Below are 25,781 nucleotides of genomic sequence, written 5' to 3'. Positions count from 1 at the left end.
ATTTGTGCCGTAACTTGGAATTGTTTTAATCATTTAATCTGCTAATTATTTTGTATTTTCTCAACTGAGGGTTTGGTCTATAACATGTCATAAAAAAGATCATATTCGTTAGTACAAAAACTCCACAATATTTAAATGATATGGTCGAAAATATATCTCCATATTTAAAAAGGAAATTGCGTCAACTGCCATTTTTAGATTAAAGAGCTCATTCATCTAAATATGGCAGTTGACGCAATTTCCTTTGATGCTAAATATGAAAAAGGACCTAGATCTGGATCAGAGGCAGCATCAACACTCACTGCTGTCACTACAGCAGATCTACTGAAGAGTAATAATACTCGGATTATCAAAAACCTGTACCTGAGACAACAGAACATTACCAAATAAACAATATCAAGCTCTTGGGAAAATATCATAAGCCTCAAGTAAAAGTCAAAACAAGCCACGTCAAGAAGTTTGAGTTTGTTCAACTGAAACTAGACACTTAACACTCAACAATAAAAACTGCTGAATAACAGTGCCTTCATAAAGAACACGAACAGTTTACAATAGAGGAAGTAAGGTGGAGGAAGTGAAAGCATTTTAGTAGACTGATTTAATTTATGACAAAATGACTACATAACAGGGAGATTGTTGTGAGTAGGAAGTCCAGTGCGAGAGGTACCAACAAACTACTGTTTATCACCGTGAGGAAGATACAAAGTACTGTTTACATCCTTAGATAGACAGTGATGAGTTTGTAGACAGATATGAAACTCCATCATCATCCAAATCCTGAAAAGGCCATCATTAAGTCACGGTAACATCACCTACACTTCTCACTTGTAGCCGTGTTAGCGACTGAGAGTGTGAAAGGAAGCACAGAACAATAACAGACAAATATAGTTGTTTACTTACACATACTGAATTCAATGTTGGCACTATAACGTGTCAAGTCATCAACACGTCACAAGGTATTTCTCAATGTGCAAAGTAAGTTAGAAATATTCTAAATGGTGACGCTCTGACATCGTCTAACAATGGTTTCAGTGCACACATAAAACACGAGCTCTGTGAAAAGAAGGATTTTATAAAAATATGTTGTAGTGCTAAAAGATAAGCCTATCAACAAAAAAGGAATCAAGTGCAGTGTTGAGATGCGTTTGTTACAGATTGCAGCTTCACACATGCTAAAGCTCTCCTTATTCCTCATTGTAAATGGATTGTTTTGGCGGTTGGTCAGATTAAGCTGGAAAGAGGATGTTGGACTGTAACAGCTTGTCATGTCCATTTGTTATCGTTCTTTCAATCGAATATACATTCAAAGATTATCTTTTAATCTACAGGCCTATACAAATAGATATGCAAATGAATATATAGACATGACGTACATGCACGCTTCTCATAAATCCTGACACAATTATCCAAATGGACTCCAGTGTAGCCGACACAAAGACCTTGGGCGTGTGGCTGCTGCGTGTGGCTGCTGCTGCTTGTAGCAGGGAGCTGTTTACGGATGATGTAATGAGGACAGAGGGCATTAGAGTGGAGCCAAGCCAACTGGCCACTAAACATCTCAACATGCAATCTAATGGACTTGTAACAGCTCCAAATAGATGGAGCAAAAAAAACTAATGGGAGGTAAACAGGAAATACCGTATGATAAATTAGCCACCATGCGAGCAACAATGAGACTGAGGCGCATTTGATGTATTTACAGTAGAAACTGAGTTATGGATGTGTGAAAAAAGGGTGTTGCAGAAACTAGGGAGGCCATGCTTTAATAGAAGAACCAGACTACGAGTCAGCAACTTTGCATTGTACTAAAGTGTCTTAATGGGAGGCTACAGCGGTGGCGTTTTGATCCAATGTATATCCTTTGACTTCCCTCTGTATTGACCAGCTAAGAATCATGGGTTATGGAGTGCTTTCCCTTCTCTTATTTACAATCTCTGTTCCACATTTATTGGAGCAGAAATGTCCGGAAAGCATTAATAAAGCTGCTTAAATGAAGACAGTTAAACAGCTGTACAACATCTCCGCCCAAAACAACAACACGAGAGCAGCAGGGAAGCACATGTATCACTCTCAGCTATGAATCAGCAAGTCTGTAAGATCACGCTTTATGTTGCATCCTGGGACTGACTGTGTTCGAGTAGCCTATATGTTCTTCAGAAAAGTTATTGAGCAAGTCAAGTTTTGACGGGAGCTTCACAGAAAGCTAAAGTTGGACCAAAGCTAAAAGCTGAGTCAACAGATTAAGGGTGTGTGTGTGTGCGTGATGCAGCACAGCATTGCCCCATTTACAGTGTCTCGCTACAGCTGTGGCATGTTGAAGCATGACCGTGTGTATTTCCACTCTGTACTCTAATGTGCATTCCCAGCAGGAGATAACCACGCTACCCGGCGGCATTTCGGTCCGAAACATGACAGTTGCCGCCCTCGACTTGGCTGTTGATTGCTAAATTGGACATGCAGGCGGCTAAAGAAATTTAGCACAGCTGTAAAGAAAAAAGGAAAAGTCTTGTTGCAGCTGCTGTCGAACCTAACAATTTCCGTGGCTTGAAGTTGTAATTGCTGCTTTAAGGGAAAATGCTGCTACTGGTGCTTTACATTTTTACACTTTTTGAGGCAACTACAGTAAGCTTGTGAACAACTGATATTTCCTTGCATTATAAAAGCAAAATATGTTTGTTTTTTTTGTCAGTTAAAAGTCGCAATTTGTGTGATTTAGTGTTATGAAAAGGGAAGATGGTGAAGGCCACAGAAAACGGGTAAGATGAATAAACCACAAGCCTTCACCTTTTGCCCTACTCAGGGTTCATACACTTTTTCACCAATGATTTTCAATGACTTCTCCATGACCTTTACCTAATTTTCCATGACCAAATAAATGACTGTTTCTCAGCGGTACCACTGAAAATGGTTTATTTTAACATGGAACAGGAAAATAAGGTCTGCATATGAAACATGTGGTGCCTATCTAAAACAAATCAAATAGGCTTAGTAGCTTCTACACGCTAAAGCAACTAAAATCTCTCACCAGCAAAATACCTCGTCAGTTAAATGCCATTTTACATTTCATTACTATACGATACAGTATTTATTATCATTATAGTTTCACTATTTAGGCGTTTAGATAAAATATAAATTATATTTGATGCAACTTTAGTTACATTTCCATGACTTTTCCAAAACTTTGGGAAAAATATTGTTTTCCATAACTTTTCCAGGGCCTGGAATTTGCATTTTGAATTTCCATGACTTTTCCAGGTTTTTAATGACCGTAAGAACCCTGCCTACTGTTGTTCAGAAACCCATTCTTGCTGTACCCGCATCAAGACATGGTTGCTCACAGTCTGACACAGTGTGCATGTCTCAACTGTTAGCAAAACCAGCTTGTGTGTAGGATGATTGCAGCCTTATGTGTAAGCTGATGAATGTGTTTGAACAGGAGGCTGCCGCTGACTAACGGTGTATCCAAAAATCAGCCCACACTGTTTCAGTGGGCCTGAACAACACACATCACAGAGGAGAAAGACAGACCAAGAGAAAAACAGATCGAACAGGGCATAAACAATACACGAGGCTTCACATGAATATGTACTTTTTAAGGAAACAACTTGACAAAGCAAATACGGCACACTAAAACAAGTACAAAGGTGGTTACAAAAAAACTCAAAAATAAATAAAACGTCTGGATGGAAGAACAGAAGCAAAAGCAACAGAAGAAAGGAGAGGCTGGGGGATATATTTAGCAGCTCATTAGTCAGAGATGTCTTCTCCTCAGCCGGCTGGTCCCTGAGATGAGGCCCTTTGGAAATCATTATGACTGCCTGCTGCTTCAGTCAACCACACACATTTCTCTGGGAAACAATTTACAAACTGCCTCTCCTCTTCCCGGCCTTAATGTGGCTTAAAAATAATCGTCAAGCTCTGGAGAGAGACCCAAAACAAAGCTTTGAGGGGCGCAAAATAACATGGTGTTTTTAATAATAACTGCACAGGTTTTAACATTACATACTCTGCATGAGCACAACAAATAACCGGGAACAGCTTGGTTTTATATGCTCCATATATCTCAACTGACTTCAGATTTGGCCGCTGATGCCAGGGCCACAACTTCTTGCTTCGGCATTCCTTAACATTTACTTTACAGCACCGGTCATCAGTGGAGATATAACAAGATAGTGGCACAGTGCAGGAGAAAAATGTGAAACAAAGACACTTTTAAACACCCAATATTGGTGTCCAGAAATTGCCCTCTTCGGTGAATGGTTTTTTTTAAAGTGAAAGAAATGATCTTGCGGCGGACTGCAGTATCTCTTTCTATGGAGTATTTCTTTGTCCAGTGGAGCGTTTTAAGTTTCCCTTTAGGGTTTGATTGGGTGGAAGAGCTGTTAAGTGGCACAGGGTGAGAGCAGAGAGTGATGGCTCAAGTGATAAACACACAGGTAATGAAAGAGAAAGGCTGATGGATTCCACCAGGCTCCCGCTAATGGGATCCGGTCTCACCTGGCTAATGGCTGGAGAGAGAGAGAGAGAGAGAGAGAGAGAGAGAGAGAGAGAGAGAGGGAGAGAGAGAGAGAGAGAGAGAGAGAGAGAGAGAGAGAGAGAGAGAGAGATAGAGAGCGAGAGAGAGAGAGAGAGAGAGAGAGAGAGAGAGAGGACAGGAGAACAGAGACATCTTAGAAAAGTGTCTATGCAGGACTTCAGTATGCTCACACACACACACACACACACACACACACACACACACACACACACACACACACACACACACACACACACACACACAGTGAGTAAGCATTCCTAATTGCAAACTGGTGATCTAGTGCAGCTAGCTTGCTGTGGTTTGGCCTGTTGCTGCCCCCCTTAAAGCCTTCTTTGTTCTCACATTTCAGAAGGGAGCCAGTAGCTAGCATATTGCTTTCCTCCTGCCTGCCTGCAAACTGCCTTGCTAACAGGACTTCAGGGAACTATTCTGAACAGTTAATTGCATAGGACCCATGGCCCCCCCCCCCCCTCCCTCCTTCCCTCTCGCTGCGCTGTTTCTACACCTAGCCCATCTCCCAAAACGTTCAACAGGCAGACTTAGCAAGCTACAGCTTTTTATTCACACCATTTTCCAAGTTTCAAAGTCTACAGCTGTTTGAAGAGCGGGGGCATGGCTCATTCAGATATTTTCCTCTGTGGTCAGAGCAATGACGCGATGCTAGCCACTGGAGTCTACTCTGTTATTAAATAGAAAAAAAGGGAGTTGTCGAGTCTTTTTCCCCCTGCGATCGACTTTCAAGAAAACATCCTCATATCCTTGGGTTGGTCCGTGACGCAAGAGCTGCCGAAACAAAAAAGGGGATCTGTCTGAGCAATGGAGGACTTCATCAGGTGGAGAGAAATGCGTTGAACTCGAGCCAAGAATGGACAACAATTGATTGTCAAAAACAAAACATAAATCCCAGAGGAAATTAGAAAGGCAGCTCTGTGTTCCTTCTCTTGCTCTCCTCCCCCTGCTCTTGACTTTACCCTATGACTCCACTTTTCTTCCAGGCCCGGCAGGGGAAAGCCATTTCCCGTTCTCACACATGAACATACATAAACGTCCCCCACACACAGAGCACACAGCGGGCTTGTTGGTGGGAGACTTCTGGTCCTCGCTGGCACTTTCCTGTACAGCTTTAACTCAACTTCAGAACACAATGCGTTTGTGGAGGGCATCGTTTATGTGTCTAAAGAGTCTAAGTGGACCCCACAAGGACGGTCCGAGTCTTTCTGCCTCCTGACATACAACACTGTAAGAGCAGAAAACACGGCATGTGATCCATGTGAATAGACCCTTTGGCGCTCCGAGTTCCCTTCTTTGCTTTTTCAGTTCTGACTCACTGTCTAGTTCCAGCTCCTGGGAAACGAACCACAAAAGCTCACTGTAAGGAATTGACACCATATTAGGAACTGAGCTGAACTGAAATTAGTTGGATGTCAGAAAAGACATGAAACAAGTCATATTTGCACAGCGCCCCCGAAAGAATCCTCCATAGTCTTGCCATTTATCTTACAAACCCAGAGTTGTTTTGTTTTGGCGTTTGCTTACTGGCACCCATTCCATAGAGCTTGTTTATACTTTTGGAAGGATGTCCTGAATCATTAACAGAAATGTAATTATACACAGAAACAACAAACACAGCCATTTACATTAGCTCAGCTGATAGTCCGCTGGTAATCGTATTTACATTGAGCAGCTGAACAAGAGATAAAACGACACTGCTTGGACCTAAAAATACATCGGCCTCAAAGAGCTTTGGGACTACTTCCTCATGGAGCGCATTAACAGGTACGAGAAATTGTTTGGCCTTTTTACAGAGAACACCAAGCCAACAATGCGGAAGCTCAAAGCCTTTCCTTTCTTTGTTAAAGAAACCAAGAATGGGAACTGTGTCTAATCATGTCCCCATCATATTTCCCAATACTTCAAAGAGACACATTTCCAAAAAGACAGAAAACTAAAAAGTGACAAAAAAACAGAATTCTAAAAATAGAAGCTTGAAGCTGCTCTGTGCTGTCTCTAGCGTTTCGAGCTCCAGTATGCAAATTCTGTACATTATATTTTTCGGTATCCATTTCTATTCATACGGCAAACTGCTATTTATATGAGTCTGGAATCGGTCTGTCAGCAGTGATGACATTTCATATTCATGGACATTTCAGGAGCAATCTCCATCCCTGGAACACGTCAAGGGATTACCTGTGAATTATGTATGCTGAGCGGGAGACAGAGGGGGGGGGGGGGGCTGGGGGAACAGAAGACATAATAACATGAAGACTTTAAAGGTTTCAAATGACTGCCTCACCTTTATGGTAATATTTCTAATTATAGGTGTATTGTCTTGCTGACATTATGTAAATGTATGTACTGGTGTCTTTAGTATTGAAATGGATTTTATGGTTACACCCCATGTACGCTGTTCTGATTTATATTCACTCGTCTTGGCTGCGACGAGTCTTTTCAAAGGCAATGAAGAAAGCCTATTTCTTATCTTAAGTGTCATCTTTTCCAGTGTGATCAAAAAAGACTTTTCTGTTACTTCTGCTTTCAAGAGGCTACGACTCTAAATCTGTCATTCCACAATAAATGTATCTTTTGATAGGTAGAGAAATATTGACGCTCACTCTACGGTGCCTGAATTGAAAATGCCCCCCCATCAGAAATCTGAATGTCTGTGTTCAATCATCATTGACAGGTCAGGGGAAAAGGTCTATTTCAAAACAGTTGCCTTTGCACCTGTGAATAAGCCATTCGCTGGTATCTTGATATATCTGAGCTTATATTCATTTATTGCAGGAGAGCAAATATCAAGTGGCGTTTTGAAGAGCCAGAACTCTTGAACTGTGAGTCAGCATGAATATTGCCTTGTGCACTATAAGGAAGTAATTATGCTGAAAATACACACCTATGACAACACCTACAAATAGCCTTTTTACTGTCGTCAGTTCACTCAAAGCAACGCCTAAAAGGTTTCATACGTGCTTGAAAACTACGCAAGTACTAACATAAAGTAATAATAGTGTCAATAAGAAAACAAAAGAAACTATGTAAAAAATCAACTGCAACGTTGATGAGGTGACACAGAGCCTTTTTCATTTCCGTTTATCTGCAGATTATCGTAGACATGAGTCCAAGGAACTATCTGTCCTTTTCCATTACTTGACTGGCAGTCTTAAAGCTGCAGGTGCATTATGGGTACAGCAACTGTCATGAACACAGTTGATACAGCGACTGCCTTTTGATACAGTCACTCACAGGATTTTTCACAAACATCACATTGTGTTTTCTGTGTACAAATCCACTTATACATGTGGTTATGTGGAGCACACACACATAAACACATAACATACAGTACATAGAGCACGTGGGCTGCGGATTTCAGGTCAAATATCCCTGGGTACACTATGTGTCTTTAGATGCAGAACGTGAGCGTGGTACCAGCCCCTCTGGGCTTCACATGAATCATGTGTGTTATGCAACACATAGATAGAGAGAGCCACGATACACATGGGATCAGCAGATTCCTCCCCCTGCTCATCCGCCAATCTCTGTCTCCCTCCATTCCTTCTGTTGCCGTTTCTCACTCACATTCATTTATTTAACGCCATTAAAGAAAGTGACTCAATTAAAGCTTTAAAAACATCCCAGAGCCTTAAACTACCCCTCACACACATTGACTTCTTCACACATACACAGTCTGCCTCCTCTCTGTGGCAAGGACATCTGGCACATTTCACAAGCCGGCTATGTGAGGAGAGTGTGTGTGTGTGTGTGTGTGGGTAGGCGTGTGTGTGTTTGTGTGGGGGGAGGGGGACTGGAACATTGGACGGCTGAAGTGAAAGAAAAGCTGGCACAAGTGACGAGTTCAGTGAGTACATGCCGTTAGTATTATATTCCTATGGAAGAAGGCACAAAAAGACAAGAGCTCTTTAGATCCTAAGATAGATGAGAATTTCCCATGTCTACTGTGTGTGGACAACATTTCCATCCACTGGACAATAACCAAATCAATTTGGAAACCTAATGCCCCACACTCAAAGATAATAAACTAAGATCAAAACCTCTTTTGGAGGTTGTCGTGGGGCAACAAACAAAGCTCTGTATCCGTGATAAAAGCTCTCAGAGGACAGTAGATGTCACGGCTGATTAAAACCTTATGACAGCAATGTGACCGCAGACAGCATCGTCTCTCCATTTCACTCGATAGAGGAGTAAAACTATTGTGACTCATTAGGCCAGTGAATGGATCCACAGTGGGTGGGATTGAGCTCTCAGCTGCCGCTCGTAGGCAGAGCAACCCGACCGACCCAAGGGTAAAAAGGAAGCCAATTTAATCTAACTGACCTGCAAGACGGGGGGGGGGAATAACCTCAATCAATTCACAAGAGAGGGCCGAAGATGGCGGTTTAATCGATGTGCATCATGTGGGGAATGGAGACACAGAGAAAATGGGTGTGTGGGTGTGTGTGTGTGTGTGTCTTACCTGATGCGTGACCATGAGGGAGCAGGGTGAAGAGGAGGAGAAGAGCGGAGGCAGCCAGCCTGTGGGCTCGACAGGAGGAGGAGGAGGACGGGGCTCTCGTCTGAAACGCTACCATTCCATCGCACATCTTTTCCTCCGACAACCAGCGAGAGTCCTCTACGGCTTAACCTGTGCAGGCCACATAGAGGGGGAGGGGGGAGAGGGAGAAGCAGATTACTATCAACATTCGGCGAGGATTATGTAACCAAAAGCAACACAGAGAGAGAGACAGGAGGGAACACAGCGAGAGAGCTATAACCACCGCAAGGGAAAGAGAAAGTCACAAAGAAAAAAAAAGAAGTAATCTCTGCAGGTCATCAAGTAGGAGTTGGTTTACTGATACTAAGTATGAATGAATCTAGATGCATTTCCTGTTGTTCTTTAAACTAAATCTGGCTATTTAAAATCACACCCCAGGCAGACAGACAGCAGTAGAGTTCCCCTCGATTCACACTTTTGGCTAAGGGAGGGAACTAAACAAAGCAGCCAATGCACTCCGCTGTAAATGATGTGAAGGAGAAACAGATCCATGCTGCTGATGAGGTAGGAGCATTAGATGCTAAAAGTGTGAGAGAGAGTCAGCGCAAAACAGAGATTGCTACGGCAACTCTGCAAACAAATATCTGATCGTCATTGAAGGAGTTTGCTCAAGGAGCTGCACTTCATTGTTAAATAAGCTAAGTTTGAATATGTGTATGACTTCCTGGAGCCAGTTGCATCCCTACTCTGTATTAGTTATTTATTCAATACAAGTTTGTTCATGCAAAATGCACACAATCAACAAACTTTTAAGCAGTGTGGATTTCTTGAATGTTGTCATTAACGAATGTTGTCATTTAAGAAAAAGCGGGTACAGTACTTTACAGTTTAACGACAAACAGATGCAACACCACCGTCTGCACAGCTGTGATGCTACCCTGCCATATGCTGCACAATGTTATTAGCAATAGAGTTTGATAGGATCTTTTATGTAAAGAAAAGCTCCTCAGGTGCTGCTGACTGGAACATGTCCAGCATTCCTTAGCTGCTCATATGGCCAACATACAGTATAAGCTGATGAAAGACGTAAAGTTGATTTTACAAGTCTACAAAAGCGCCTAATAAGCTTCTGGTTTGTCTCTTGCGCCACTGAATACCGACTACAAGGGTTCCATTGGTCTGTTCCTGTCTAATAAAAGTGGTATCTGTTGTTAATCTCTGTGAAAAAAATAGTAAAATGTAAACCCCATCCTTTCTTCCTTAATCTCTCTCCATGATACCAGCTTAACCAACTTCCTAAAAGCATTTGTTGGTTGATTTCGGGGGAAACTTTGAAACTTACACTGCCATTATATAAATGAGATGCAGGTGCACACAGTCTTTGTTATGCTGCTTTAGAGAGATTGGGATGAAGCAGCGGTAGTTGCATTTTGTGGAAAAAACTAGCTAGCTGGCAAGCAAACACATCCTCCAGAGAGGGCAGAGGGCCCATTACAGTTACACAAGGCTGCTGAGCTAATGGCCACGGTAATGGCATGGCTGCACTTAGAGAGCCGAGAATTTGATTGCAGACGTGCTGCGTTGCCACTGGCACTGCCACAGCTGACCCGGAACTACAGCAATGAGGGAAGAAAGAGTAAACACACACTTTCACATTCATGCTGTTTTTGTAATCGCCTTTGCTTTGCGGGTTATATTTTTTTTAATCAGAAATGTTCCCTACACAAACAGCCGGGCCCCCTACTGCCTGCCACCTTTTCCGTCCCTAGGACTAGGATGGAGAGGCGTACCTGCATGTGGCGCATGCAAGTGGGAGGCAGTGACGTAAGCCGGATTTGGCAGGACAGATCGGGCACCGCATCGAGCCAAAGGGCAGCCAGTCAAAAACACATGCAGGGGACGTGTGCCAGCCATTTGATACATAGACACGGTCTCATTTGTCCATGTTGGGATCAGAGCACTGCTGCGAAGGCATGGGGTTGAAGAGAGGACCTCTTGCCAGATGAGCGTCTTAGAAATATTAAGGACAAACAAAAGAACCAGGTAGGGCAAAAACATATTGCATGTTTTTGTTTAACGGCACTTGTTTGGATGTAAATACCAATTAGGACAGCATATTTAATGCAGTGCCGACCTCCTGAGAAGGCTGAGGGCAGAATATTGACAGACCAGTGTGTTAGCAAATTGAAAACTTAAGCAGAAATAGCTTAATTGCTTTCACACAAGAGCGTCTGGGAAAGGACAAAGTCATTAACTCTGTGCTAAGGTAGCCCACAAAATACAGTCTTCCAATTAGCTGGAACAAGGTAGCACAGAGAGTGAAAGGAATGTATTGCAGACCTTTAAATGATTGCACTGACTGTATGCACATTAATATGGCTGATAACACAGCAGGCAGTTTGACAGCAAAAGCACAAAAATAATTAAAGTTTCGATGTCAACTTTTTAACTTGCAGCTGTGTGGGCTTCCTGTCAGACACTGCCCAAGATGTTCAGCTTGACAGATCACATTAAAGAAGCCGCTCCTATTTTAAACTTCAAGAGTTTCCTGGAACAACATCTCCTGTCAAACCACGTAAACAACACTTCCTGTCGACAGCTGCATGTAGCCAGGTAACATCAGATTTACCGAATCATAATTTAGATCCTGCAGAGCCATTTGTACATGTACAGGCAAACATTGAAATAGCCATCTGTGTCCTTACAGAGTCATTCTAAATGACTGACCTTCAAGCCATTATTGCAGTATGACTACTCAGTTACATAAATGTCACTGGAACGGATGGTTGACAGAATATGATATATATTTTGTAGAAATGAAAGCACCAAAACAAAAAGGCAACTGAGAGGAAGAATAATACAAGGAGAAAGCGATAAAATACTCTACATAGACATTACATTACATGTCATTTGTTAGACGCTTTTATCCAAAGCGACATACATACATTCAGTACTGTGGACAATCCCCACTAGACCTTAGAATGACATGAAGTATGTCAGCCAATACCTACATAATGATGTAATAACGTAAATAATCAATGATGCAGGCCTAAATGACACTGCAAAAACAGCAGTGGCGTACTTCGGATGTGCGTAGGTAATGTTTTGTTCCATTTAATTAGGAAATTGGTGTTTTTTACGTCAAAAATACTTGGTCTGTTTAATCCTCAACTTGGGGGAAAAAAGTGTGCAACTCTCCACTTCAGACACCAGCCAGCCAGCAGGCTGCTACTGCAGTTTTTCAGCTGCCCGAGGCTCCTGGAATGCAAAGGGAGCCAAGGAGAGCAGCAGCGCAGGCATGTGTCCGGGAACAGAGAGCACTCAGTGTGCCAAAGAAAGAGCCGGGAGGAGATTTTCACTCGATAGGTCCCAATGCTAATGCTGCTGGAAGAGCCCGCCCGGGCCTGCTGAGGGAGCCCAGAGAAGGGGCTCTGCATGGCAGCACAGAAAGGACCCTTTGTTATGAAGTATTATGTAGTGTTAGGCCCCACAGCGCCTGAGCATCCTTCTGTACTGCTGCAAGGAACGGGACAGAAACAGACAGAAAGAAAGGAGAAAGACACATCATAAGGAGAGAGAAGGAAGATGAAACAGGAGAAACACTGCCATATGTTATGTTGACAGCGGTGAAAAGAGGGGGGGGAATATGAGAACGGGAGTGAAGTCAAACACAGTGTTCTTATCTTTACTCGCAATGTGTTTTCTCTAAGCTATGCTGTCAAAGAGGAAAAGCATCTGAATGCTGGACTGGGAGTAGTCAAAATCTTACACTATGGGTTTTAATTCAAGAAACATTAGAGCTGCCCATTGTATAACTGCTGTAGATTCTCAGTTAAAGCCAGGGTGTGAACAATGTGGAAGAACAAAACAACTCTGTCAACAATAGGACTTAAATGGCTGATTGTGACACAACAATTAACTAATCAGTTCCACAGTGGTAAAGTCTTTAAGTTGAAATCAAGCCATAGAAGGTACAACTCACAGTTCCAGAAAAAACAAAATAAGCTGCCTTCACATATGTACACAAACAATGTGTATCTTTGATCACAATGATTTAAAAGCATAATAACATATCAAGAAACAGTGGAAATAGGCACACCAACACACAACACTAACCATAAAAAGGTGCAATGAAAGAATATGTATTGGCTTTCTCTGGACAGAGTGAAGTGTTGGTCCCTTTTTAAATGTAATCATTGAGCTATGTCATGCTAGACAAAGTAGCCCACTGACGGGACAATGTTGTGTGACAGTGGTTTTACTTGTGGGGAGTACATTATTTTACAGCAATAGTACTTCTACTTTTTTTCCCAGGATTGTCAATTTGTTTTGCTCATATCAAAGTACTTAAACGCGTATATGAAAGATCAACAGTAAACTCTGGCAAAAACATTATCAAATCTTTAACCCCAACTCACCAAAAAACATGTGGTGCATCAAAACATTGGTTGGCTGACACAGCACACCATACTATTTGTTTAGAGGTACACACACTAATTCTTCTCTCTTTATCTAAATGTATATTTCTTCTACGTCCTCCATTATGATGATAGACAACAGCTCACCGTTGGACTCCCTTGCCTTTGTTGCTGCGTTAAGCGTCATATCTTTTACTCTGCCCAGCTAACAGGAAACGACGCACACTCTTATTGGGACATTAGCGAGCGAGTGGGAAATGACACTGAAAGGAATATCTGATGAAGAAAGGAATATCTGATGAAGACAGGCCCTTATAAGTCAATAACACAGTCTGTTACTGTATGAAACGTGGTGTACTGACTTCATGGCAGCTCTAAAGCGGAGTCACACGCTTCGACACGTGCAACTGTACTGCGAGCTATTTAAACAAAGAGTGTGGTGAAGTGCCCGGAATACACACACACACACACAAACAAACACACACACACAAACAGGACAAAAACAAAGACAACACCACAGAAAAGACATTGTAACAAAGTAGCTACACAAACAATAGTAAGGTCTTTGTCAGTCTTAAGTTAATTCACCGTAAGTAATGTGGATATTGTGCCACAACGTTGATAACTGTACTCTGTATTGTTGTTCTCGTGATATGAAAATAATATCAATACAGTAACATTAAAGCTGTTAACTGTTGGGTGGACTATGGACTTGGGTGGAGTATGGACTTACTCCCTACACTTGTAAAGTAATGATATATCTGCAGTGGTGTATAGTAACAAAGTACATTTATTACATTTATTTATTATACATTTATTACCTAAGTATAATTTTGAGATACCTTCACACAGTTGAGTATTTACAATTGTTGCTACTTTCCACTTCTACACCACTACAATTCAGAGGTTAAAGTGTACTTTAACTCCATTCAATTAATGTAATACCTTTAGTTACATTGCATTGACGATATAAAATATAATCAACACTTAAATAAGACTTTAGTTACACCTGTAGTACATCAACAAGAAAGCCTGCACTATGCATATTTCATCAAATTAACTGCGATAAACAAATAATGCATTTATATTTAAAATCCCAAATGTATACATTATTCCGAAATGGGCCAGCCTGAACGATTTGTACTTTGGAGTATATTATTATACTGTTATACTTTTACTTGAGTAACATTTGCATTGCAGCACTTTTAGTTGTAACAGAGTAGTTCTACACTGTGGTAATTCTACTTTTACTTAAGTACAATAACTGAGTACTTCTTCCACCTCTGAATATCTGATAAAAACCTAAAGCGTACTATATAAGTGTCAGAAATTAAATCTATCCTAACGTTAACAGTTAGCTTATTAACGTGTGTCACGGCTAGCTTAATTATCAACACACTTAAGCTAGTTAGTTGACAAATACAACATTGACAACTAGTAATTCTCCTTGACACATATCAATAAATGTCGCACTAGGGTTTGTACTATTATTTCCTGATTGTTTTCATACAACCAACAAACACTAACAAAAGGAAAAGGAAAGACAAGAGATCTCGTAGTGGCCTATGCGTGCTTAGCTTGCGTAAAAACAGACAAAACGGACTCACCAACGGAAAGGTTACCAGCGACGAGCCCTCCTCTCACTGCTTCACTTTCGAGGCATTAAAAGGTCGTAACAAATGGAGACACCAAAAACCAGAATGTGGTGAGACAATACAAAAGAAATGATGGTTGTTTTCGTCGTGTAGCTCCGTCAGTGGTGTTCCGTTGTTCCTTGTCCTCGGCTCTTTTTAGGTGAGCGGAAACACTCGCTCTACCAGCTGCCTCCTCGCTCTTGCGCGGTCTCCATGGCTACCTCGTTAAAAAGGGCGGATCCTATTCTGACACAGGGCTCGACTTCAGAATAAAAGCACCGCATTTTGCTGGAGAGACAAAAGAAAATGCACACAAAGAGAGCAAAATACATCAACATTTTCAAGATTCAAGATTCAAGGCTTTTATTGTCATTCGTACATAGCTACAGTGTAGTTATGTCGATGAAAATCTTAGGTCCCAGGATCCTCCAACAGTGCAACACAATAAAACAGATAAAATAGTGCAAGTAAATACAATAAAATAGAATAGAAGTAGTGCCATAAGAGTATACAAGTGATACATAATTTGTAAGTTGCAAACAGGTGAATGTAGACCAATAACAACTGCAAATGCTTTATTTAGATTCTCAATTAGAGAGGAATACAAATTAGACACTAATAGAATCGGGATGAAACCCTCTTTAATGGTCACAGCAGAGCACACAGCACACACAGTGACATTTAACCCATCCTAGTGCAGGAGTCTAGTACTAGGAGCAGTGGGCAGCTATTGGAGTGGGGGGGAAGGGGGATGTCCAGTGCCTTGCTCAAGGGCAGCACAGCAGGGTAGGTGGTGAAGTGGGACCTCTCCAAGTAGCAGTCCACACTCCATATTTAGGTGTGGTCGGGGACTTGAACCGGCGACCCTATGGCTCACAGTCCAAGCCCCCTACTGACTGAGCCACTGCCAGACTTAAGCTCATCAGAATCAGAATTGTTTTTATTACCAGGTAGGTTTACACATGCGAAAAATGTGCCATTGTATACAGTATATGGTGCATATAAAGACACAGAAAGAAGAATATGAATAAAACAATTATAATAATGTTAAGATTATTGAAACAAATTAGAAAATAAAGACAAAATACACAAAATATAATTATGTAAGGAACTGAGTAAAATATAATAAAATACTTGTATCTTCAATGATCAGCAACCAAATGAATCATTATTGATACTTTTCTTGTAGAAATGTACAGCTATATTGTCCAAACTATTGTGAGGAATGTGTATGCCAACCTATATTTACCTATTATGTACTTTAGGTCTATAGAACAGGTATCTTTTATGATGGGTTTTGTCTATACCTCTGTCTTCCTCCATAGCTATACAATTTGAAAGGCTCTTAACATCATCATGGCATGCATATGAATAGATGCAGTAGTTGTTAAACTCACCAGTGGATGAGTAAATATACAATACATATATGTGTGGTCCTAATGTGCCTAAACAGTATTCGTATATTCCATTATTTGATACTAAGTACTGCACTGTATTTACAGTATAAGTGCTTGCAGATAAAAGATAGCGGTAAACGAGTGGGTGGGATTGTTACTTTCATTTACTCAGAAGGGATAGAAAGTGAGATCTCTCGTCATACCTAACCGCTGTTCACTCTGTACTATAACCTGCAAAACATAATGCGTCACTGCAAGCATCAAAAGAGGAAGTCGCTTGTTTTTGAAATCATCATCTTAGCCTGCAAGAATTCATAAAGTATTTGCAAACATCTTGGTCTTATGGATGCGTTAGAAAATATTGAATCAATATTAATTGGATTATTGGTTTTTCTGGAACCATTAAATATGCATGGCAGCTAGGAAATCCACATCATGTTTATTACAGAGAAATGTTGCCTGGGAAAATATAAAACAGATTTAATATGAGGATAAATTCATCCATATCATACATTAATCAATCCTTTATCTTGTTTTTCATTTCCATTTTAAGTATAGGTTTCTTTAAATGACAATTATTACTATTTAGCACAATAAGACACTCTTTTTTAGACACTTTAAAGACATTTATTTAAAAGGATTATAGTGTTTTGTGAAGGTGTTGATACTGTATGTCTTGTATTGTCCTGGTCTATAATAATGTCTCACTTTATTTGTTATGATGTTATTGCACGGAGCAAATGGTGCAAAGGTCGCTAATGATCAACATTTAAAGGCAGAGGAAGGAAATTCACTAACTATAGATCGGATGTTTTCGACTGAATAGCTATTAAATACAATTTTACTTTCCCTTTCTACAATTCCTGTTAAATTTGGCTCCCTCCCTGGTCTCTACTTACAGCATATCCCCCTCCTGCCTTGATTTCCCCGCTTTGTCTATAAAGGATTCCTATCCCTTGATGATTCCAGAGGTTTGGAAACCCTGGCAGTGGCCAAATAATGATTACTTGAATAAATCTCCTGAAAAACCCCTTGACATGTCCTTGAGTCATGTAAACAATCTCTGACAAGACCCACACAGGTACCCTAGAGATAAACAAGAGGCAGCTGAGCCTAGTGTTTTGCTATTTAGCTCATTAATATGAAAATATATGCAGCAAGGTGGTCCAACATCTAATCAGATAATCTATTCCATAGCAGGAACATGCGGTGTAAATGAGTTTCCTATCATGTCCTGTCCTTGTCCTATTGTAGGCCGATTAATGGTGATAACACTATAAGGCATTCTCCAAATAACATATACACTATAAGGAGATCAAAATGTAATGTTGCTTGTACAGGAAGGGTGTCTTAACCTTTCCTGCTTTCCCAAATATAAATACACTGTGCCAATGCTACATCTAGTGGCTGCTTCACCTTCCTACAAACATGTGTATGATCCCGAAGTCGATTATATGTATGTGGCAATTCATTATTACTAATTATTAAAAATAAGTAGTTATTACATTTTATCTCATGTTTGAGTAGTTCAAATCTCTTAATGGTTGCCCAGGAACCACTGTCAAATATATGGACGGTTACATTTCACAAGAGGGATGAACCCCTGATCCTGTTGTCGTACTGCTACAGACTTCTCATTTTATTTTATTTCTTATACATTTTATTTAACTGACCATATCGTTATATCATGAATACTCAAATCAGTGCACTCACTAAATAAACAAAACCCAGAAGAAGCTGATGCAAAAACGGATCTCCCCCTTAGCAAAGTGGTTTCTCCCACTTGCTTCAATGGTGGACGTTCCATGCCTTCTGTTTACATCAATGCTTCGTAGTTGTACAGGTAAGCAAATCAGTCATTTTCTGGCTTGTTGGACATACATTTTGATAGATACTTACAGTATGCCTAAACCAGTCAGTAGTTTGTACAAAACAAAGGCGGTAAAGTTAAACATAAACCATTGCTCAAACCTACATAGTTACTTTCACTGCTAACTAATATTAGCTCATTTGTATGTTTAAGCTAGCTAACCGGCTTTATCCGTAACGTAGTTTGTTTTATTTGTTTTAGTTGCTAACTACATGTCGTCGGTTCATTTATCCGCTTTGAGAAAAGTGAGGTGTGTTATATTGACCTTTCCCCCAGTTAAACATGAATGAACTCTTCTCTATCAACTGAGGACAGGCTACTGCGTGTTATTTATCTAAGCACCCAGGTGCTGCACATGTGACTTTCTCACTGTAGATATTGTTGACTTGTCATAACAGGAAAAAGTGTTACTAATAACATTAATGGCTCTGTTCTATTCAAGTGTTCCAGTTAGAGTGAGCAGGCATCCAAAGTATCATGACCCTGAAATCAAAGCAGCTAAATGTAAGTTTATCATCATTAATTTCATTATTTACACCAGTGTGCTTTTCCAACTCTGTGTCTACTGAAAATGGTCTCCGTGAAAATGTCTGTGCAAGTGTTGTTGGTGAAGGGGGGCAAGTATCTTATTGCAGTTTACTTTTGGCCTTGGCTTCACCACATGATTATTTTTTACCTTCCCCTTAAAGGTGGGGTAGGTAAGTTTGAGAAACCGGCTCGAGATCGCTAGAATTTGAAAATACACAACCGGAGAAAATCTGCCACTTCCTTATAGAGCCCATAGACTATATATAAATGGACGTAGGGTCCGTGACGTTGCCGAGAAGCCCTTAGTAGGCGGAGTCGGCCACTAACGGCTCGACAGTGGCGTCAGAGTTCCACTCCCGCCTGCTCCAAATAAGGGCAAAGAGGCGGAGCCGAGGCGGGACCTGCTGCCTCCGGGCTGGAAGTTCCAGAGCTAGCTCAAGCTACCAAGCTAAGCTAACATGCTCCCCATCTGCACACTGCCGTCGCATTGTACGTTTCTAAGGTAAGCGGACATGACATGAGACTATTCAGCAAAACTATAAATAATAATCTAAGTTGAGATTTTAGCATAATACTTCAGAATTTTAAAATCCCTTAACGTTTGTATGCAATGTGCTAAATGCAACACTGGAATCAAGCAAATATTAATATGTTTGCATGACATTAGTTATTTATATTTTGCCATCACTTAATTATACGTTTAATACATTTAAGTTAAGCTAAGGTGCATGTGATGATAGCTAGTTAGTGCTCTTACCTGTGAGGCCTCCTCCAAACAGCATTATAACCAGACTATCATTAAAACTATAAGTACCAGTTCTAGATCCTTGACTTTAGACAAACAATTCAAAAGACAAAATGTATTTAAAGACCAATCTTTATTTGAAGGTGCCTCTTAACCTGAGATATTAGTTATACAGTAATAGTATTGACAATCTAAAAAAACTGAGCAACTCAACGGTTCACTTTTATATTTCTTATTGTCTAAAGCATTTATTATTTTCATTTTTCCCCTCTCATATTCAGTGTGGACGGATTGAGACAGCGTGGTGTCCAGAGAGCTGCAGAGACTTCAGGGAGAAACCTCCGTGTGATGGACGTCCAGTCTGTTGGTTTGGAGAGGACTGAGGGTCTTTCCTCTGAGGAGGGTCAGACCTGATGGAGGAGCCCATGCATAGCTGATACCACCTGCACAGGCCTTGTCTGTCACTTTATTTGACTAAATGTGTTTACTTATACATTTAATAGGTTTACACCTTCTGTCCATATGTGCTTTTTATTTAAAACATGTTTGATTAACTTTTGGTTCACATTTCAATAAATTGAATTTGTATTTGCACTCCTTTTGTCCATTATTCTTACTGAAAATGTTAGATTACACATTCACATCCGACTGAAGATTGGCCCCATTTATTTGCGTTGCAAACTCTGCGGTACAAGGTACATGTTGTGAAGCTCATAAAGTGAGGCAAATAGAAATAATCAGCTGATTGAGTGTAGATGTGGAAATAGGTGCATTCGATCAGCTGACTGTGTTTTCACAATAAAAATAGTTTCTTAGTGAATGTCCTGTACTGGTCTTAACATCTCATAACATCAGCTTTTAATTTTCCTATTGGATGTTTTTCTTGACCCTCGGAGAAAGAGGAGATGCTGAGTCGTGTCTTTCAGGCATGTCCTTTCCTAACAGAAATTACAGGAAACATAAAACATATTATTGCAGAACAAGTGTGTTATTTATGAAAGTTGTGTGTTTAGGGGCTGTAGATATAATTATTTTGTAATTGTAATGTTTTTTTTTGTTTCAACAGTGAGCTACAAAGACAATCAGATTATGAATGAACAGTATGAAATTCATCAACATTGAAATGTATTTTATTATCAAAATAATATTTAACTGTTATCAAAACTTAGTGCAACTGTAGAAGCTTGCTCTGTTGTCTCACTGAAAGAATAACTTTTACCACGTTTCCACAGACAATATTGAGAGATAAATAGCAGTTGTCACTATGCGTTAAATATCTTTGCCTTCAATACCTTAAATTAGAAAGCTGACAGTCATATTGCTTGTTAACATCTAAATGTAACCCTTTGCATGGAAAAAACCTTCAACTTCACTGATGTGTAGGTGATCTAGTATTTAGTATTGTTTAATGGAATGTATATCAGTGTATTAAAGTCAATACTTCATTTATTTAAACCAATATCTTTCTTGATTCTTTGTACAGTATGAAAAAAGAGTATTTGTACCTGTGCTGAAGTTCACTGCTGTGAGGAGTCCAGTTCTGTCTCTCACTCTCTGGTCCAGCCTGTCTGCATCACCTGCACAATTTAAACAAACAGATATATATGTAAAGAACCATGTGTACAAACAATATAACTTATTCTCTTCTGTTGAACATGTTGGATTGTGTATTGTCCGAGTCAGGGTCCTTTTTATTTTACTGTAACTTTGGAAGTTGTGTTACCAATGCTTACTGTTTATTTGATACCAATTTGGTAATGCAACAAGGTTTGGGTTCGTTCTTCAGATGACTGTGATGTTAACGTGTAAGCTCAATAATGAACTCCAGCTCAACCAACCATATTGTAATATCTAAGTAATCATCTTGAAATATGACATTAATAATTGTAATATACACACATCTTATTGTGAGGTTGATTTCACATACACTACTTCGACGTTAGCTTGTCTACATACTCGAGCATAGCCAATTTAAATTAACCTTAGCATGCATACAGTTCCTACCTACATAATAAAATATCTCTCTAAGTTACAAGGATGACCTTATTTTATCAACCTCAAACAGAAGCCTTTTGTTCTCCAGTATTATCCCACTTAACGCTTAACACTTGTCTATTTCGTTTTAACCTTTATATATACGGTCTATGGTTTTAAGTTAACTTGGAGGCTACGATTAGCATCGTTAGCACCGATGTAGCTACCACTCGCTTACACGCTAACCCAAGCCTTAACATTCATTACGTAGCTGATTAAAATCATAAACACATAAGTACTCGAATTTCACTTACCGCAAAACGGCATTCATGCACCGTCTGTTTTAACCGCAGAGCGAGTCACAATAGTCCGATATATAAGCATGAAGAACAAACAAACACGGCCGGGGTCAAGTTGTGTTCCCTGGATGAACTGAGCAGGCAGAGTCCCTGTAGCTTCACGGACGGAGCAGCTAGCAGAGAGACAAGAAGCTAACAGCAGCAGTCACTTGACAGAGCTGTCACTCAATGTGACCACGCCCTAATTTATGCAAAGACTTTAAGACCTAATATAAATAAAAGGGTCATGTTAGAAAACAATTCACTCACAGATCCATAATCATGAAGGTGGAATCTACTATATACATAATAAAATTTATTGCAGCCAGGGCTAGAAACGTTTTTTTTCTGCTGTGAAATTGGGCATTTTAACATGGGGGTCTATGGAAATTGCTCCTTTCTGCAGTCATCGCCTATCGGCCAATATATGAACTGCAGTTTGTGGCACTTCCGTATTGGCGTCCCGGCTCTTCCCCAGAGTTTGCCGCTTGATAGAGCCCCTCCTCCAACACACACGAACGCGCACATGACCGCGCACATGACCGCGCACATGACCGCGCACATGACCAATGAGGGCACGAGATACGTTTGTGCACAGATGGAAGGCTGATAGGCAGGTAGGCCATCCAGTTATTTTAGCCGGGCCGGCTAAAATGATTGGTCGTACTTTTTACAGTATTACGGCTTCCACAGATGACATTTATTTTATGGATTTTTTGTCAAAGCACTTAAGATATTCATTGCTATCGGGATGTTAAGAGCATACCATGGAATATAACAAAAAGTGTATGTCGAGCCGGTTTCTCAAACTTACCTACCCCACCTTTAATGTCTGTGCAGGGGCCATAATATACCACAATATATAATGACCTTATAAAGTTATTGATCATGACTTGACTACTGTTTAAGTTTAGCGATGGCACTGTTGACACAATATAGAAAATGCATTCTTAATGTAAAATGACACAGTCACTAAACAAAACAGATGGAAGAGTATTTTGTCTGTGGCAATTCTTAACAAAATATATCATCAAACAAAACGATATGGAATGGCAAAGAATAGTATTGTGTGTGTGTCTGATATCAAATACATATTTAAAAAAGAAGATTTGTGAAAATGAGCAAGCCACACAGAGGTGGTTTATTTTTGTGAAAGCGATGACATTTATTACATTTTTTCTTTTCTTTCACAGAAGTGGTGACCACAAAGCCTGATTAAAGGGATAAATACACCCAGGCCATTACAGAGAGAGCTGTAATGGCTTACTCGCAGATCCGACTGAAAATTCTCCCCAGCGTTCGATGTCTCTTTGATAAACTGGTGCAGGTACGAGTAGAGGGACTCACTCCTTACAAACAAGTCAAACTGAGGTCCAGACTAGTTGATGACGGAGGGCGGGTTTTCAAGGCTTCTGCCCTGTACAAAGCAGATGAAACAGGCCAGGTGGATGTCTGCCGTGCACCCTCTCTGGGAGGAAGTTACACCGGAGTGGAGCCCATGGGCTTGTTTTGGGCCATGGCACCGGAGATTCCACACAGTAAACTCCTGAAGAAGAATGTGCTCAGCCCAACACTTGTGGAGATCGAGGCGATGAGTGCAGAGACTGGTGAGCTGTTAGCTTCTGAAACCAACGAGAGAGGATACATGACAGAGGGGATGAAGAGAATACCTGTGCAAGAGGGAAGGATACGAGGAGTCCTCTTCATACCACCAGGTTAGTTGTGTTTTAAGCGACTGGAGAGTGTTCTGCTTAACTTTTACTCACACATTTTTTATTTTCTCCAGGTGAGGGTCCATTCCCAGGAATAGTGGATTTGTACACATTTGGTGGACGTCTCACAGAGCCCAGAGCCAGCCTGTTAGCAAATAAAGGGTTTGTTGTACTGGCACTGGCCTACATGGGCTATGAGGATTTACCAAAAAAACCTAAAAAGTTGGATTTGGAGTACTTTGACGAGGCTGTGACATATCTGAGGAGACAGCCAGAGGTTAGTGTCTGAGACTCAAACAGTAAAGACAATTATATTATTAGAATCTCAATGTTATCCCATCCATTTCATCTTTCTTTGTTTTGCATCTGTTGAGAATGTATTAGATATATTGGCCCATATTAGAATGAACTGTGTCAATGTTGCCACCTGCTGGCTACTTTCTGAAGGCACACGTCTAAGCCTGGGACAGAAACTGAAGAATATAAAGCATCATTTAGGATAATTCTCTTTATTTGATGAGCCAGACAGAATCTTTTTATAGTTTCAGCTTACATTTTGGAGACAATATCACCTCGGGCTTTAGGAATTGTTAACATTTTTCAGTTTTTTCTGACATTGTTTAAAAATTAAAACAACTAAATGTAGAACAAGAAGTAATGAAAACAATTGTCAGTTGCAACCGTAGTGTATTTAATTCGGTTTTGGATATGATTAAGACATTGTTGTTGTTTTATTGTTTTTATGAATTAGGACATATTAGCAGGGGAACAATATTTTTAAGTTGATTATTAATACAAACAATCTCTCTGCAGGTTAAAGGTCCGGGGATCGGCATCATATCGATCTCTCACAGTGGCGGTTTGGCTCTGTCAATGTCCTCTTTCCTCTCTGGGATCTCAGCGACCGTCTGCATTAATGGCTGCAACGCAAATACTGTGATTCCTTTACACTACAAAGATCTCATTATACCACCACTTACCCCTGTCCTGAAGAATATTAAATTCACAGACTCTGGGCTTTTATATGTACGTAATGGCTTACCTGACCCTTCTTTGGAAAAGAACAGGGCGTCACAGTTTCCAATTGAACGTGCCAGCTGCCACTTCCTGTTTGCTGTTTCTGAAGACGACCACAACTGGAACAGTGTTTTATTTGCCAACCAGGCTGCTGCTACGCTAAGAAGTCATGGCAAAGAGTCTTTTCAGGTTGTTACATACCCTAAAGCTGGACACTTTTTGGAAGTCCCTTACATGCCTCATTGTCCCTCTGGGTTTCATCCAGCCGTAGGGAGCGAGGTGACATTTGGTGGGGAGCCAAAAGCCCACTCTGAGGCTCAGCTCGATCTGTGGGAACGAGTCCAGCAGTTCTTCAAGAGCCACTTGGACAACAAGAGTAGGCCTACTTGTTAGCTAGCAATGCTGAATCAAGTGTATCAAGCATGCCAGAAGGGCTGTCGTTAGTAACACTTAACACTGCCTTCAGTTTCTAATTAATGACATTTTCAAAGGTGTACTTAATGATACTTAACGAGTACCAGCACGGAAGGTAAAGGAGCCATCGTAAATTACCTGCTTGATATGTACATAAACTATGTTTTAAAACTATGAGAATGAAGAGAGGTGATTGAAGATGAGAAATTATTGTATATGTATGTATAAATGTAAATGTAAGTAGGAATAACTTGCATAATGACTTAAAGGACAATCATTGATCAAGTAAGGGGTGGGAATTAATAAGCATTTGCTTCCTCCTACTCCCTTTCGGACACACATGATTTTTTAAATTATTATTATTATTATTAATTAGGGCTGTCAGTCGATTAAAATATTTAATCGCGATTAATCGCATGATTGTCCATAGTTAATCGCGATTAATCGCAAATTAATCGCACATTTTTTATCTGTTCTAAATGTACCTTAGAGGGATATTTTTCAAGTTTTTAATACTCTTATCAACATATGAGTGGACAACTATGCTTTATATGTTTGTTTATTATCATTTGAACAATGACAAATATTCTCATGAATATTAAACACAACAACCTCTGAACATTACAAATATTCGCCTCAATTCAACCTAGAACCTCTCTCATACAATAATACAATACTGTGTGTGTGTGTGTGTGTGTGTGTGTGTGT

The 25,781-nt window shown here is 40.3% G+C and overlaps 2 protein-coding genes across 3 annotated transcripts in view; one reads left to right on the top strand and one right to left on the bottom strand.

Annotated features, from left to right (window-relative positions):
- susd6 (sushi domain containing 6) overlaps positions 1-15,276 on the bottom strand; it is a 31,851-nt gene extending 16,575 nt beyond the window's left edge. Inside the window, exons 1-2 of the mRNA XM_034135511.1 lie at positions 15,052-15,276; positions 9,009-9,176 (exon numbers count right to left, since the gene is read on the bottom strand). Of these exons, the coding sequence (XP_033991402.1) occupies positions 9,009-9,135 (127 nt within the window). The 5' untranslated portion in view covers positions 9,136-9,176; positions 15,052-15,276. The remainder of the gene's footprint in view (positions 1-9,008; positions 9,177-15,051) is intronic.
- A 2,981-nt stretch (positions 15,277-18,257) lies between these two features.
- On the top strand, positions 18,258-25,322 carry LOC117486872 (acyl-coenzyme A thioesterase 1-like). Of its 2 annotated transcripts, none has more exons than XM_034135455.1 (5): positions 18,258-18,318; positions 18,788-18,849; positions 23,124-23,645; positions 23,717-23,919; positions 24,456-25,322. In XM_034135455.1, exons 3-5 carry the CDS (start codon positions 23,189-23,191, stop codon positions 25,050-25,052), a joined length of 1,257 nt encoding a protein of 418 aa, XP_033991346.1. In that variant the 5' UTR covers positions 18,258-18,318; positions 18,788-18,849; positions 23,124-23,188; the 3' UTR covers positions 25,053-25,322. The 2 variants fall into 2 exon arrangements, with proteins under 2 accessions (XP_033991346.1, XP_033991347.1); XM_034135456.1 differs by having other exon boundaries at positions 23,127-23,645; positions 24,456-25,052.
- Positions 25,323-25,781: the final 459 nt, after the last annotated feature.

This window comes from Trematomus bernacchii, unplaced genomic scaffold (assembly GCF_902827165.1).
Source record: "Trematomus bernacchii unplaced genomic scaffold, fTreBer1.1, whole genome shotgun sequence".
In the NCBI taxonomy this organism is placed as follows: Eukaryota; Metazoa; Chordata; class Actinopteri; order Perciformes; family Nototheniidae; genus Trematomus; species Trematomus bernacchii.
Note: the sequence above shows the minus strand (reverse complement) of the source record. Positions and strands in the feature narration are given on the sequence as shown.